Source organism: Corticium candelabrum, chromosome 3 (assembly GCF_963422355.1).
Source record: "Corticium candelabrum chromosome 3, ooCorCand1.1, whole genome shotgun sequence".
NCBI lineage: Eukaryota > Metazoa > Porifera > Homoscleromorpha > Homosclerophorida > Plakinidae > Corticium > Corticium candelabrum.
This window is the reverse complement of record NC_085087.1, coordinates 7,974,337-7,990,872: the sequence shown is the minus strand read 5'-3', so window position 1 is coordinate 7,990,872 and position 16,536 is coordinate 7,974,337. Positions and strand designations below refer to the sequence as shown.

The 16,536-nt window shown below is 42.4% G+C and overlaps 3 protein-coding genes across 6 annotated transcripts; 1 reads left to right on the top strand and 2 right to left on the bottom strand.

Annotated features, from left to right (window-relative positions):
- The first annotated feature begins 789 nt into the window (after window positions 1–789).
- LOC134176845 (hemicentin-2-like) lies at window positions 790–13,771 on the top strand. 3 transcript variants are annotated; one of them, XR_009969376.1, is made up of 10 exons: window positions 790–860; window positions 5,150–5,222; window positions 5,289–5,612; window positions 5,676–5,939; window positions 5,998–6,300; window positions 6,358–6,642; window positions 6,700–7,065; window positions 7,124–7,198; window positions 13,062–13,231; window positions 13,296–13,771. XR_009969376.1 is itself a non-coding variant. In XM_062643518.1 (9 exons), coding segments are annotated over exons 2-9 (1,689 nt in total). In that variant the 5' UTR covers window positions 790–860; window positions 5,150–5,152; the 3' UTR covers window positions 13,064–13,771. The 3 variants fall into 3 exon arrangements, 2 of the variants coding, with proteins under 2 accessions (XP_062499502.1, XP_062499501.1); XM_062643518.1 differs by having other exon boundaries at window positions 13,062–13,771; XM_062643517.1 differs by lacking the exons at window positions 13,062–13,231; window positions 13,296–13,771 and having other exon boundaries at window positions 7,124–7,349.
- Window positions 1,151–2,656, bottom strand: LOC134176847 (uncharacterized). 2 transcript variants are annotated; one of them, XM_062643520.1, is made up of 4 exons: window positions 2,536–2,656; window positions 2,184–2,477; window positions 1,940–2,093; window positions 1,151–1,868 (listed from the first exon to the last, which is right to left on the bottom strand). In XM_062643520.1, exons 1-4 carry the CDS (start codon window positions 2,615–2,617, stop codon window positions 1,820–1,822), a joined length of 579 nt encoding a protein of 192 aa, XP_062499504.1. In that variant the 5' UTR covers window positions 2,618–2,656; the 3' UTR covers window positions 1,151–1,819. The 2 variants fall into 2 exon arrangements, with proteins under 2 accessions (XP_062499504.1, XP_062499503.1); XM_062643519.1 differs by having other exon boundaries at window positions 1,151–2,093.
- Window positions 3,504–4,327, bottom strand: LOC134177765 (uncharacterized). The gene is made up of 3 exons (XM_062644542.1): window positions 4,303–4,327; window positions 3,955–4,207; window positions 3,504–3,693 (listed from the first exon to the last, which is right to left on the bottom strand). The coding sequence occupies exons 1-3, from the start codon at window positions 4,325–4,327 to the stop codon at window positions 3,504–3,506; spliced, it is 468 nt and encodes a 155-aa protein (XP_062500526.1).
- Window positions 13,772–16,536: the final 2,765 nt, after the last annotated feature.

The window sequence follows — 16,536 nt, the reverse complement described above, 5'->3', positions numbered from 1 at the left end:
GGATTGGAGCAAGAAAATTGCAGTCTTGTATGCTAGCCAGAGGAAACTTCCATGCTGGCGATGTTTATCTGTCTAGAAAAGTACGTCCTACTGCATGGTTTGCAATGCCGAACATTGGGCGAAAGTACATTGTAAAGAAGGATTTTCAACGTCGTTGGTCTTGCCTGAAACTAGACACTCTAATTATTTATTTAGGGTCTGTCTACACTGGCAACTGGATCGCGATCCGATCGCGATGCAACCACAACGCTGTCCATACTTGCACCTCGATCGCGATCAATTAGAAATAGTGGGCGCTACCTTCACGTACGCTACGCGTGTAGTCGGAACATCTAGCACTCCTCACTCGTCTTTGTTCTCGCTCACCTTACGTCGCTGTATCAACGCTTTCTACAAGCAAAGAAACCACACATACACATCGGTCATCAGTCACGTGATAGCGAAATGAGGCGGAAGTATCGTTTTCAAAGTGCAGTTGTGGACGCTCGCTATCCCGATCCGATCGCAATCGGATTGCGATCCGTTCTTGTCTATAGTGTGGACAGGCCTTAATTAAAGCTAGAGAAAAGAAGGATTTTCAACGTGGTTGGTCTTGCCTGAAACTAGACACTCTAATTAGTTAGTCTATTCATGCTAACCGAATCAGATCTAAGAAAGCGCAATTATAATACGGTCGAAGGTCGAGGAGGTACTGTTTGTCAATTTGCCAATATAGATCAGATTACATGATGGACCAATGACGCCTTGCATAGAGTGCTCTGAGATTAATTGACTCAGATTAGTGGATTCACGCGAAGATTACCTGTATGGAGGAAGAAGGGAGAAAACCGCTGCGTTTCCTGTGATCTGTTGTCTTGCAGGTTGGTATCTCAGCAACTTTTGCTGTGGGAGGTGCATGGAAGAGAGATAGAGGGGGTGGTGACACACTATGGCGCGTCAAGTCCTGCATTCTGCATGTTGGCGGGTTTGCACGGGAACGGGGCTTTTTTCAGCAGTTTCCGCAAATATTTGTAACATGACGGTAGGATACGTAACACGTCTAGCATGTGGCGTGTCGCTACTGGTAGTGTGACAAAGAAACTGTGTCTCTAGGGTCTGTAGAGCTGGCCCCTACTGGTTTCTCGTGCCAGCTTTGGATATCAAATGTGTGTGTGTGTGTGTGTGTGTGTGTGCTGTAGGCTTGATCGGTGTAGTCTTGCGAGTTTTGATGCTCTACTTCCTTGTTTCGATGATGTAACTAGCTAGACTTCCTTGTTTCTATGAATGTATCAGTTAGGTCTTCTGATATTAATGCGGCAGATGGTGGTGGAAGTTGGTTGATTCATTTGTTAGAATAACTTTTCTTGACGTTTATTTTCCAAACTTTTTTTTCTAACTGTATGGGCGGATTGGCTGTAAGAGGGGGTATACTGGCATGGTGGGCAGATGCATCCTGTTGCTGCATGCCACATAGAGCCCGAAGTTAAGCTGTTCGCTTCACTTACCCAAACTAATGTTTTAGTAACATATTTTTACTATGTGTGCAACCTGATCCAGCCCAGAGGGTAGATTAGAGATAAGTAAATTGGTTTTGAAAGAATTAACGTAAATTTAAATTTGTTTACATACAGTCCTCTATGCTTTTAGAAACCATACAGTAGCCAGACAGGCAGCACACTTTTCAAAACAACAGGAGTCTTGTCTCTAGGATCGATAGAAGGCCATTCTCTAACTTGCAACTGCATGCATTCCATATTCTGAAACATCACTCTAGAGAGCAGGCAAAAGTTTACGACTGTAACAGACATAGCCTAGGTAGTCAACATTTTATATACAACACCTATAGGTTATTAAGTGGATGTTCCTTATTTCGTTGTCGTTCTTGACGACTGCAACAAAACATTTCCAAGATGTTAGCATGGATGATGAGTAACTGGTATGTTGAACTGTGACTGTATACCGTTTCCTGCGCTTTAGACGGAAGTGGCAGATCCATGCTATCACAGCCATGATTACAACTGTCCCAAGAATGCTGATCACAACGGCCAAAACAAGTACAGTAGTTGAAATGCTGTGAGTTTCAGACTTGCTTAGTTCTGTGGGCGATAGCACATCTATAGTTGGATCAGAATATATATTTGTGCATTATGGTTAGATCAATAGTGGAAACAAAATGGTCATGAAAACCATACTGCATATTGTACCTGAATTGTGCTGATGTCCACAGGCATCTCGCAAATAGATGGTCTTTTCGGTTGGTTCACATTCTTTGGTAATTTTCGGACACTTGAATGCACACTGTGCCAAATCATCAAATGTTTGTTGGCAGTCCAATCCCAAACTGATTACTCCTGAAAGATTGGCCTTAGTTGAAGGCAATTGAGTGCATACGTCTGACGTAATCTTGGGAGTGTAGGAGAGAGGAACACAGAGTTCCTTAATATTGTCCCCATCTCTAAATAGTAATGTACTCGAGTCGCTATCTTTGTACAGCATGGCTGAATAGACACAAATGTTGCACATAGATTGCTATCAACAGGTAGTAAAGAGTCTTACTTGGTGAATGGCTGGGCCGTGTCGTGTATGTAACATTGTGGCTGGGAAGACTGCATGCAGCTGTATTACAGGCGACGACCATGATGTTGAATGTAGTACACAGAGGGAGACCAGAAAGTCTAACTTCTTCCACACCTTTTACTACTTTCTCTTTCCATTCTTGGTCGGTGCCTTTCACTTGGTACCTGACTACAAATTTATCCGGTGGATTGTTGTTTTTGCGTTTCTCTGGTGGTTGAGGAGTTGTCCATCGCAGGAACAGTTGAGAGCCGTTACCCGAGACTGTGAAATTGACGGGAATTTCAGGAGGTCCTATTGATTTATATACATTCACCATTGACATAACGTTTGTTGAGGGTTGGCTAAATAGTGTTTACCTTGTATTCCTAGTTTGATCTTTGGGCTATATTTTACAGGCATGTATGGATTACTGACTGCAAGTCTGTAGGTGCCTTGATCTTTGTAGCTGAGAGGATTGATACTCAATTTGACGGTCCACTGCCTTCTCTGTGTGAAATCAATATGTGTAAGCAATTTCACTTCCCCTCCAAAGTACCAAGTTGCATGCCATCGCAAGAAGTTTCCAGACACTGCTGCTGATAGGGTGACATTGCTGCCGACGACTTTTGTCAGGTTTGTTGTGCTGAGCAAAGATATCACAGGCTCATCTAATTTCAATAGAAAAATATGTTACTGACAACAACATGAGATAATTGAATGTGATTGTACACCAACCTATGATTATGACTCTAGTGGTGTTACTACAGTGTTCGACTTGTTGAACGTCGATGCAGCATCTGTAACTTCCTCCTACAGATTTCTGCATTTTCACAATCTTTAATGTGTTCTCACGTATTCTTGTGGTGACTGTAGGAGCGTCCAGCAGCGTGGAGCCTTGATAAAACTTAGGACTGACTTGTAAACTCGTATTGCATACCATCTGGATAGCTCCTTCACCACCAGCGAACCTATATACAACACCGTTCGCTGGAGTCAAAGTAACACTGGAGTCCAAATCTAGGCGACACTTCAATACTCATGTTGTCCAAAGAACGTACAGTGCTCGTTGCAAGTCGCTCACCTGCACTTGAAGCTCCATGTAGGAAAGTGAATAAAAGCAAAGAGACGCCACTCAAGCACATCTTGACGGAATATGTCCTAGTAAACGCAGTGAAACGAGTAAGAGCCGCAATATGTATGATAAACAACTACGGGAAACGGAAAGTTCAAGTGTAGGAGGTACGCAGCCAAACAACACAATGTGTTTAGCTATGACGGTCGAAGCAATGTCTGGCATGCAGGTTGCAGATAGGTAGTGGAGCAGCAAGGGAAATGAAGCAACCACAGAGTCATCTGCATGTTTGGAAGAGAACTATAGTACGCATGTGGAGTACTCGTTGTATTGAAAGCGTCAATTACCTGTCGAACTGAGTGAGGGCTTGGTATACTGGAACTGCACGATCTTCACCGTTCGTTTGCTCAACAAACTTGACGGCCTTTTGTTGGCCACGAAATTCGATCACGCTTAGCTGTCGTTGGGCGCCCTCGTTTTCCTTCTTGTTGGGCTTGAACTTCACGTTCTCGGTTGCTTTTGATAGAGACCAAGTGGCCGCTCTTGGTTGTTTGCCGTACTGATCAGGGGAATCTGGGCGTGGGCGAAGGGAACGGAAGTCTCCGTGTAGTCTCGCGTAGCCAAACCCCTCCCCTTCTTGATATCTACCGGCGGGATAAAAAAAAAGGGGAGGGGTTTGACTACGCGAGACTAGCCTCCGTGTGAGGATGGCCACCCCATGATGAGGTGGTGCACAAGTGTCGATTACTTGCGGTTGCAGTAAACGGATTTCATGCAAATTTTCCGTATGTTCAGTTAGGCGTTGACGCAGGAGATGAACAAACGCGTATGCGTATGGCAGTGAGAAAGTAAGCTTAGGGCGTGGTCTCCTTGAGCAAGATGCAACGTTTACGAGGGTATACAGTCATTGGGCAGTTGCTTGCCTCCTTGAATGGATTGTATGAGCTATCTATTGTACTGTATAGTGCTTCTCTATTCATTTCTATATAGTTTTGAGAGACTACTTGATGGACATTTATTCTTAATTAGTACACAGAATGTTTTTATGTATAAGTTGGATTGTTGCTCACTGTGTATTCCCTGGAAATCAACTCTAACGTTTGACCTCTTGACTTCCTTATCAGTGTATGCTAATCAGCTATTGTTTGTCCTAGCTACCAGTGGGAGTGTTAGCACCACAGGATATCAGATTCTGTTGTTTGTTCTGCATATTCCTAAGACGCCTTGCAGTAGGTGCATGCTGCTTTGGTGCAAATAGCAACAGTTGTAGTAGTCATGTTCTTTTGTATGGCTCGATCTCGATCCAAGCAGTGTTTACCTTGAGTGAAAATCCTGTTGCAGGGCGACACTCGATCTGGCTTATAACAAGACAACTGCTCAGCCCAAATTTTGAACTGATCTACTAATGAATTTATTGTTGTCAGCACATAGTGATTTGTGATGCAGAAAGTAATCTGTATATCTTAGGCACACAGTGCAAGGAAATGAGGCTTGTGTTTGTGTGAGTAGAGTTTTGAGTGATGATGAGGATTTTGGTTGCAGGGAATGGAGCTAGTGAACAAGCTCTTGATATCACATCTGGTCATTGAATATGTGAACGTTCTCATCAGTTCAGGTATTTGTGTTTTTGTGGATTAATTGTAGCTGTTACATGTATGTTACCTTATTTTTGTTGTTGCAGTGTTCTTCATTGTATCAGCACAAGCTACTGTTGCCAATGAGCTAATAACAGTTGATGTTTCTTTGTCTCCTGATCGTGTTCCTCAAGGTGCAACACCAACATTTTTCTGCAAAGTTACTGGATTGGAACAATTTGTCAATGTGAAGTGGCTTAAAGACGGGCATGCCCTGCCACAGGATGCTAACAGAATTCGGGCAATAAAATGGAACGGCTTTTACTTACTGCAAATCAGATATTTGGAATCAAGTGATTCTGGGTTGTATTCCTGTGTCGCTAGTAATGCAGATGTAACTCGAAATGACAGTCAGTCTCTCTTTGTCATTGGTATGTTGTACTACGAATCGGTTATCATGCATTGGTTTAATTGATCATTTGTATTTGATTCAGTTCCACCTGTTATACAAGAACCAGGTAGTGTGACTGTCATAGAGGGCAAACCAGCAGTTCTCTACTGCAATGCTACAAGCTATCTCTTCATTCGTTGGCAACACAATGGCAAGTATGTTGACTACTATGATGAGTATCACATTAATACTTTGGGATCACATTTGACTGTCCGCAAAGCGACCAAAAAGGATGCCGGCACATACGTGTGCATTGCTTATAATGAGAGATATAACACAAGAAAAACTGTGGAGCTAATTGTTTGGGGTATGCATTACTGTATTTCGTTTTTTATAGATTACTTAGTTGCACATTTTTTCTGTAGAAGGAAAGCCAGAGATTACAGCCCATCCTCAGAAGACTTACATTCCTCCACTTCACACAGTCGTACTCGTTTGTCAGTATAGGTCTGAAGCTCCTGTACATGTCGAGTGGTATAAGCATCATAGAAAAATTGACTCAAATTCACGTACCAAATTTGAAATAATACCACAGCAGGGAAAACATCGTGCAAGTTTGCAGTTGTACAATGTGTCTGAAGTGGATGCTGGCGAATACCATTGCACTGTAATCAATAATGTTACCGGTAATTGTACAGAATCAGATCCTGGCAAACTACGAGTATCGGGTAATTAATTAGGTACCAATTGGTCAGTATATGAGTTAATAGATTTTTATTTCTTAGCGCTATTGAACAAGACCGAGGACATCAATCAGTATGAAGTGTTGTATGGCGGTCGACGGATGCTGACTTGTAATAATCGTGGTCATCAAGTTTGGAAGGTAGAATGGCTCCTCAACAACTTCAGAGTAGACCCAGAGATTTCCCCTCGATATCAAACTCAGAAAAATGGAAGTCTGGAGATTGTCGACATAACATATGCAGATGAACTGGAAAACATCTCCTGCATTCCTAGACTTCACAACCGATCACTTGTCTGTGTCGAACATCATTCACTAATCGTACATGGTTAGCCTTGATTATTTGTATGCATTTTAGTTTATATTCAGTTTTTTTGTCTGCAAGCCATTCCAAATATCGTGAGGTTCAAACAATTATCTTTGACAACACTTCACATCGAGTGGAGCTTTCCATTCAAAAGATCTAAGACAAAATCTTTCAGTGAAATCAGTGAATATCGTGTCATTGTGACAGCTCAGAGAGACGACCATTCTGTAGCTGTTAGCCTGCCACCGCATCAAAACAATTATACTATTTCAGCCAATGAATCAATTTTTTTTGTTCAAGTGACTACATTGACAAAGTCGAGACAGGCCATTTCTGGCAAGCCAATCAGAATTGAAATGAGCCAGTCATTCTTTACAGAGCCAACAATGCATATGAAAGTAACGACAACTGACTCCGTCATATCTACTGGAAGTACAACTACAAGTACAATATGTTCACTTGCAGTTTTCTGTTAGAGTAACTAACATATTGACTTGATTAGATGCAAGGGAACATACACTACCTGCAGTATTTGCAAGAGGGCAGAAAAAACCGCCGGCTACCAGTGGAGCAGAATGTATGTGGACGTGGAAGATTTGTTTGACATGTACTGCAATAGTCATGTGTGTATAGTATAGCCTCGACACTAGGCCTCCCTTTGCTTTTGGTCCGACCGCACGAAGATAGTGTAGTATACTTGAAGTATAGCAATAGAACACAACACGTAAACAAGCGTAACAACTAGAAATACAACACGACGTCTGCCTTCCTGCAGCCGGTATATGTCTAACCCCCAGATATCCCAGTCAAACCATTTACCAAACCCCGTATATTACATCTCCCCTTGTTTCAAACATAGTCCTTCCTCCACTGTGGGGTTTCCACTAATCGTCCATATCGTGTTCGGGTTTCTATATGTTCTTCAGACCTGACCGGGGTTTGCTGTGCAGCTTCTTCCAGTGCCTGTTGATGGTTACTATTAGTCTCTTGATGATCTCTCTGCCCTTCCACCATTTCAGGGTTTAGTCGAAGATCATGACGATTGCGTCTTAGAGTACTCCCTGATTCAGTCACTACACGGTATGATCTTGGCTGTATCTCTCTATCCACTGTCGCAGGTACATTCCACTCTCCACCTATTTGGTCATGAACCAACACCCGAGTTCCTGGTTCCAAGTCTGGTAAGGATCGCACTCCATGTCTTCTGTTATATTCTGCTGCCTGCTTTGCTTTGCTACCCCTGTCTTTCTCTCTCACTGAAGACTTATCCACCAACTGTGGAATCAATTGACTAGCAATAGTTGGCATGGTTGTCCGCAACTTCCTCCCCATTAACAATTGACCAGGAGACACCGTGGCTTCATGTTCTGTAGCTCTATATGCTAACAATCCCAAGTGTGGATCTTCCCCTGCGTGCCAAGCCTTCTTAATCAGGGCTTTGACAGTCCCCACAGTCTTTTCGGCTAGTCCATTTCCTTGTGGATGTCTAGGAGATGACGTTACACGCATAAACTGATAAGTCCTGCTGAAATTCTTAAAGTCCTCACTCACAAACTGTGGTCCATTATCTGTGACCAGTACATTGGGAATCCCAAATCGTGAGAAAATACCCTTCAGTGCTAGTACAATATCCGTTGATTTTGTTCCTGTGAGCTGTTTAACTTCCGGATACCTCGAGTAATAGTCAACAACCACTAGAAAATGCATCTTTTCTACTTCAAATAGATCCGCACCCAATTTTTCCCAAGGTCTTCCTGGCATTGGAGTACTACAGAGTGGCTCTTTCCTCTGCTCACTTGCATATCTTGCACACGTTGTACAGTTGGAAACTATTAACTCCAACTGACTATTCATTTGCGGCCACCATACTGACTGTCTTGCTCGTTTCTTGGTCTTTACTATTCCCAAATGCCCATCATGTGCCAGCTTAAGCATCTCCTTTCTCATAGACTTGGGAATAACTATCTGATGTCCCCTCAACAGTAACCCGTCAACCACAGTCAATAAATCCTTATGGCTCCAAAACGGGCGAATAACAGCAACAACCTGAGTAACCCGATTCGGCCATCCTGCATTGACAACCCTGATCAACTCTTGCATATCTAAATCTTGACGAGTTGCCTCCTCGATCCTCAATAGACCATCTTTTGATGCTGGTAATGCATCTCTAATTCCCTCAACGTGTTCTTCAACCGCCTTTATCGACTCATCCACCATGCTATCTACATTAGCAGGACTTTGTGGTCGTCTAGACAACGCATCAGCTACCTGCAACTCTCTCCCAGGAACATAGACAACTTGAAAGTTAAATTTCATCATACGCATCTTAAAACGTTGAATCCGCGGAGGACTTTGATCTAAGTCTTGCTTGTTCAAAATAGTGACTAAAGGTTTATGGTCTGTTTCAATGGTAAATGGCTCATCTCGACCCAACAGAAATGATTCAAATCGGTCACATCCCCAAACCAAAGCCAATGCTTCTTTTTCAATTTGTGAAAAACGTTTTTCTTGATCTGTCAACGTTCTTGATGCATACATAACCGGTGCTTTTCTTCCATCTGATTGAATTTGCAGCAATGCAGCACCCAGACCATACGAAGAGGCATCGGCCGAGACAGCTGTTTTAGCTTCAGCACTATAAAATGCTAAAACTGGTGCTTGAACAATCATTTGCTTCAAATCTGACAAACAATTTTGATGCTCAGCTGTCCAGATCCAATCTGTATCCTCACGAAGCAGGTTTCTCAGTGGACCTGCTTTGTGAGAAAATTCAGGCAAAAACTTGGCCAAATAACTAAACATCCCCAAAATAGTGCGTAATTGATCTTTATTTGTTGGACTCTCTAGTGAAGTTACTGCACTAATCTCGTCCGGATCAGCCTTCAAACCTTCGTTAGACAAAACATGACCAAAAAATTTGACTTCCTGTTTCCGGAGCTGGCATTTGCTCATATTCAGCTTCAATCCACTGGCCTTACATTTCTCTAAAACCCGCCTCAATCGTTGATCGTGCTCTTCTTCATTCACACCCCATACCACGATGTCATCAATAAAACAATCACAGCCATCTATCCCTCCCAAAATCTGCCTCATCACTCTCTGAAAAATTTCAGGACCAGAGGTAATGCCAAATGGCAATCTCAGACATCGGAAACGTCCAAATGGTGTAATAAACGTTGTTAGTAACGAGCTGCTTTCATTTAAAGGAATCTGCCAAAATCCTGATTCAGCATCCAGAGTTGTAAAACACTTAGAACCTTGCATCTTAGCAAAAATCTCCTCAGCCACAGGAATTTGGAATCGTTCACGTCTTATAGACTTGTTGAGCTCACTGAAGTCAATACACACTCTTATTTGACCATTCTTCTTAAGAACTGGCACCATAGGTGCAATCCAATCTGTCGGTTCAACCACTTCTTGAATAATTCCCATCTTCTGCATTCTCTCTAATTCATTTCTCAATTTTGGCAGCAACGGAAGCTTCACGCGTCTAGGAGCAAAAACTGAATATGGAACAGCACCTTCTTTCAATCGAATTTGATAGACATGATCCCTTAGAAGTCCTGGAGTACCAAACACAGTAGAATAATCTTTCTAAACTACGTCCTTTACAATCTGATTGTCATTTCTATCTACTTCAGCAATTCGTTTGACCATTCCTAGTTTTTGACATGCATTTAGTCCCAATATTGGTGAAGCTGTTGCCGGCACAACATAAAACTGCAAATGGTGAGTTGTTCCATGCTCCACCTGACACAAGTATTGTCCATCTACTGGCAGTGGTCTAGATAACCCATATGGCATTAATCTAATTTTAGCCGGTTCCAGTACTGGTTTAGATGTCAGTCTACGATAAACACTCCGAGGCAGGACATTAACTTGAGCTCCTGTGTCTAGTTTAAAGTTTACCATAATGCCGTTAGTTCTCAGAGACGTAGACCACACATCTGACTTTGAGCCACCTAGAGCACTAATAAACATTTCAGCAGGCTGTTCTTCTTGCATCATCATTTCCTGCACTTGTGCTTCATTAGCCTTGCACTTACTTGCAAAATGTCCGCGTAGTCCACACTTTAAACAATTTCTTGTGAAGGCAGGGCATCTCCTCTCTGGATGATTCCTTCCACACTTAGGACAATCTCGTATGAATTGCCTGTCTCCTGTCCTTTTACTTTCTTTCCTAACAGCATCTAGGTCGCCTGCCGTACTGGTGGATCCACTTTCCAACTCTTTCAACTGAAACTGGGACAGTTCTGATGCCTTGCATATCGCCACTGCTTTCTCTAACGTCAAGTCCATCTCTCTCAACAACCTCTCTCTCAATCTTGACTCCAGAACTCCACAAACTAACCTGTCTTTAACCAATGACTCACTGATCACTCCAAATTCACACGTCTTCTCTAATGTACGTAACTCAGTAACATACCGGTCTATTGTTTCTCCCTGCAATTGATTTCTCATGAAGAAGCAATGTCTTTCGTATGTCACGTTTCGTTTTGGAATGAAATATTCTTCAAACTTTTCGTCACGTCTTCCAACCTAGGTTGTCTTTGCTTTCTTCAGTGCCGAAAACGAAGGTGTTGTAAACATCAAGAGCCTTGGGCCCGATTGAATGTAAAAACACCGACGTCTGCACAGGATCCCCTTGAGATGTCAACCCTGAAGCTACTCGATAAATGTCAAATCGCTGCCTCCATTTCTTCCATGCCATGGCCACGTTTCTTCCCGTCAATGATAGATTCTCTGGAAGATTCAGACGCTCCATACTCCTGGTACCATGTAGTATACTTGAAGTATAGCAATAGAACACAACACGTAAACAAGCGTAACAACTAGAAATACAACACGACGTCTGCCTTCCTGCAGCCGGTATATGTCTAACCCCCGGATATCCCAGTCAAACCATTTACCAAACCCCGTATATAACAGATAGCAACGGAACTGTTGTTCTCTCCGAAAAGCAAAGGGAGGCTAGTAACTACTGATGTCACGTGAAACTTAACCAATTATGTCATTAGGGAAACCCATCCTTTGTCGGTTTGTTTCATATTGCTAAAGACTTGCAAAAAGAGATCAGGTGTGTTTTCGTTTACAGCAGGTACACCGTCATACCAACGGTGTTGGAACAGAAAGGCGCAAAATACAGTCAGTAACTATGCATGCTGGCCTTTGCGATGCTGCTTACTGTTTAGTTAGCGTAAAGAAACGAGCGCAAAGACTGTACGGCCATGTCGCATGCAAAAAGACAACGCGCAGACTCTGTCCTCTCTTGTTGACTAGAAGACTACGCAATACCGATTAGGCTACTGTACATGTACCCTTTTGTCTTAAACTATCATCGCGCTCTCGGAATCGATCGAAATCCATTGCGACTACGCGTGAAATTTCTACGTGGCTGATGTCAGCTTGAAGCTACTCCAGAAGCAATCGCTGCACGCGACTAAAGTGATACCTTCACTCGCTGCGATGTAGGGAGAATACTGGGACTGTTTGCAACCTACAAACGCGCCAAAACGATATTCTTGGGTCGGTACACAAGCTATTGTAGCACACTAACTGACACCTGTGAGGTGGGAAATTGTTTACTGGTCTCCGCATGTCTCAGAGGAAATAATCAGGGAGTAACTCAAATGTGATTTACAGTCGACCACATCATCATTTGCAAAATAGATTAGGTGACAAGCTAACTTGTCACGTGACATATGAGTTTAGAGCACGTCACGTGATACAGTCCCGTTGCTATCCTCGCGTGGTCGGACCACCGAAAGCAAAGGGAGGCGTAGTGTCGAGTTATGTATAGTACACGTACTAAATTAGGGACCACTTCGTAGCGTTACGCCCACGCAAACTTGACTGCGTAGCGAAGCAATCAAGATAGAAGGTTGGTCTGAAGTACAGGCAAAGCTGGATATGAGAGCGCCAGATATAGCAGCAAATAGCCTGAAAACAGAGCGCACGATGGTCACGTAAGAAATATTTCGTCAACGCGCGCTAACCCTATGAGTCTCGTTACCATCAAAATGCTAGAAGACACTCGCGAGACGTTGAGGAAATGTGCTCGTGGGTTATGAAACGGGCATGGATGCGCATGCAAAGCTGAAGGTAATAACTGCACTGCATTCAATTGTGCGCTTGCACGTAGCCAGATGGTCTGGCTACGCGAGACTATTTGCGTGCGAGTGCCGTGGTTACATGTCGCGCGCGTTATCAAGTGCAAGTAGATTCTACGGTTGAATCCAGGCTGGTAAGGTAAGGCCACCGTTAGATACCACACATTGCCATGTACACGGCAAGCAACATTAATTAAAATGCAATTAAACGAGTTCTCCAGAATAGTACTAGACAAACATTTGATGACTTTGAAGGAGTAGGACAATTCAATGTGCAAAATCAATAAACAAGTCTTCATTCATCTCGTTAGTATTGCTGTTTATGTTTAGAAGAAACAGTTCAGAGTCAACATGTTTTTTCTATATGTCCTGACTGTGGAAAGAGTACACAGATGATCAACAGGCACGAGTCTGTTGAAAGGTTTCAGTAGACTTTTGCTCAACTGACAGCTCTGACAGAGCATTATATATCTGCACTCTACAATGTTGACATCAATCAAGTAATAGTACACAACTTTGAGTTTCATTCAGCAACTGATATGAATTTTGTACCTACATCGGAAGGGAAGGAGACAGAGGAGACCACAGCAATTTCATTTTTAGAGCTTCTTCAAACAAGAGCGAGAATGAAGATTCTACCAGTAGTATATGATGTCGAACTGGATGTGTCATTGACATGCCTCTTCAGCCAAGATGCTTTCAACCAGGCAGTTAAGGAATTAAGGAATTATTCTTACAGCTACAGAGAGGGGAGAGAGGGGGAGAGAGATGAGAAGGTGCAAACATACTTGTTTCTCTGTTTGTGTCAGAGTGTAGTAATGCAGTGCATTGCAGTACGCAGTAAATTATGGTACCTTGTTTGCCAGCTACAAAACTATACTAAGCTAGAGTTTCTAGGTATGCTTTGTTTTACTGTGACTCGATCTCCATCTCATTTTTTGGTGGTGTTGCTGATAAGTTTCTGATTTTCACTGAGATTTCTTTTGAAAGTTGGGCATATGAAGCTTTATGCCGGGAGGTGTACCAATTATACTGTCATAATGGCAACCAGTGTGAGCATGCAAGTTCTAGATGATTGATAGTGTATGGGAGGCATGATAAAACAGGTTGTTTGGGATATTGCCTTGGCCTGAAGCCAAGCCATCTGATTTCTTGACTTTGTGGATGAGACGAACAAACAAAAATAGGGATTTGATAGCAGTCACTGGCTGCCTGAATTTCAACTTGTAATCCCCAAGTGCCAAGTTTCTGTATTGCTTTGAGGTGCTGGCTGAATGTTAATGTTTGCTAATAGGGTATAAATATTACATTGTACCGATCACTGTTCATGATGAGCACATCGGAAATGCACATTCTGAGGGACACATGCCTACAGTTGGTGCCAAATAGCTGCTTGCTCAAAGATCTAAAGAGACAGTTTCCATCTCCTCGAACATTGTCTTGTCTTTGCTTCTGCTTTGCTAAGAATTCCTCTATAGCAACAGATGATGACACAATTTTGGATCAGTTTTTGCTCTGATGATTGCTTCTGGAATTTTCACTACAGTTCCGGGACAAGGCAGTAAACTTCTATTGAGTACTCCCTGCCATAGCAACAAATAAGTGAATGCGGAGTACTGTGAATTTGTGATTTTGCTATGCAATCATACCTCAATCATACGAGCATATGAAATTCTCTTTATGCCATCCAGACTATCTACACGAATAGATTTTACAATTGATTATCGACGATCAAGCGGTTAAATGTTACAGGCTATGAGCCCTCAATGGGCTCATGCACTTGCATGTACAAGACAAGGTTGTACACCTTTTCGACTATCCTTAGGCTTGACACAAACTCCAGTGCAGTTCCTGCAAGCAAAGTCATAACTGCAATGCAACCAACAACTGTACTGTATTGAATGCATTACCAGTGAGAGCACTTAGCACAAGAGCTGTCACTTACTGTAGTGCAGCTACCTTTTACAGATGTATGGTCAAAGACCTATAAAAGCAATGGCTAAATTTGTCTTACTGAAAATTGAATGGTGCAGTATAGTACTTAACCACAACCTTGTCAAGATGCGTAGTTTGTAGGCTGCATTTAATGCGTTCAGCTTCACTTTGGTGTGGTGCTCTATGAAACACAGTGTGCTTGTCAAACATGTCTCAGCCGTCACTGTTTTATGTAGTTTTCTTACTGCAGTGTTCCTTTGGACTTAGCTTTCATCCTTTTTTGACATTCTTTTTAAAATTGATATTCTGACGCTCTAATTTCTTTCCTGCTGCAATTAGCTTTGTCTTATGAAAGTGGGTGGTACCATTTGCATCCATCTCTTTAGTTGGCAATCCACAGAGGAGGTCAGCTTGTTTGAGTAGGGACAGTATATGGGGCAAGTATACTCTTGAAATGCACTTTTTGTCTGCTTGACTGGTGATTTTCTTAGCCAGACATGCAATTTTCTCTTGAGTAAGCAGGCAATCTAAATGATGGTAATGGCATGGTTAAATTTCTCATACAGACATCAACAGTTAACTTAGCGTAAGTGCACTAAACGTTTATAGACAACTTGGTTACCTCACCTAATTAAATCTTAGCGTTAGGTGTCCCCAAGTCATATGTGTTGCAATGTTAGGAGTTATAAACGTAGCTCAATCTTACCTACCTGTGTCATTCAAGGGTTTTTGTGGTATTCTTATTTCAAATACAGTCTGTTGTGTATCTCTGAATAGGTATTCATTCTCAGTCTGCTGCTCTGTTGTCAGTGTCAAATCTTTTCTCAGGATAGTGTGTAGTTTGTTGTGCACATGTTTACACAGATGACCTGTTTTGTACCCAAAGCAGTCACAGTGATAGTGCCGTCTACACAAAGGTTTATAGTCGCCTTCATTGCAATGAATGGCCTTGCAATTTTCTTTGAAACAGGCTTCATAAGATGTTCTTTGTATCCTGTAGGTTGTACTTTCATCACTTTTGGGATTTGATATGCCATCTATCATCTCCTATCTGTAGGGAAAATGAAACACACAAAACGAATTTAGTGTTACTAGTACATACTGTGGTGTGTGTTTATACACACACACACACACACACACACACACACACACACACACACACACACACACACACACACACACACACACACACACACACACACACACACACACACACACACACACTTACATAAACAGTGTGGGGGTTAGTTAGTAATACCACTATCTTAGTCAGCACCTCCTCATGGTGATCTCTGGGCAGTTGTCTACAGATCCATAGATTAGCTGTGGCAACTAGCTAAGGCTTACTCAGAGTTTGGGCAAACATAAGTACGAGTATGGAGTGTTGCTCGACGACACTACTCAATGGTGAATGCCTAACTTGTTCTCCTCTAGAGGACTTTCAACTCCCTGAGGACGAGACATCATTTATTGCAGTAGATCAAAATGAAAGTGAGAATATTTGCTGTTCATGTTTGCAGTCTAGGAGATACATAGAACTTTGCTTGAGCATTGTTCCTTTGAGGGGTGGCTTCTATAACTAAATGTGTATCTTAACTGCATGAACAAAAGGTGAATGGCTAGACAACCAATTTTTCAAGTGAGGAAGTGTATATTTCTATTGACAGTAAAGTTGCCTAAACAATATTACTCATTTTGGGAGCTGTATTGTGCATGTTGACACATGCGATACACCTGTACAGTTAATAGGGAATGTGTGTCAATTACCTTTGTAATGTGCTCATCAGGAATAAGCACGCCGCGCTGATGCAATGCTCTCTGCTTCTTCTGCGTTGCACCTCTTGTTGGTCACAGATTCCTTTTTTAACAT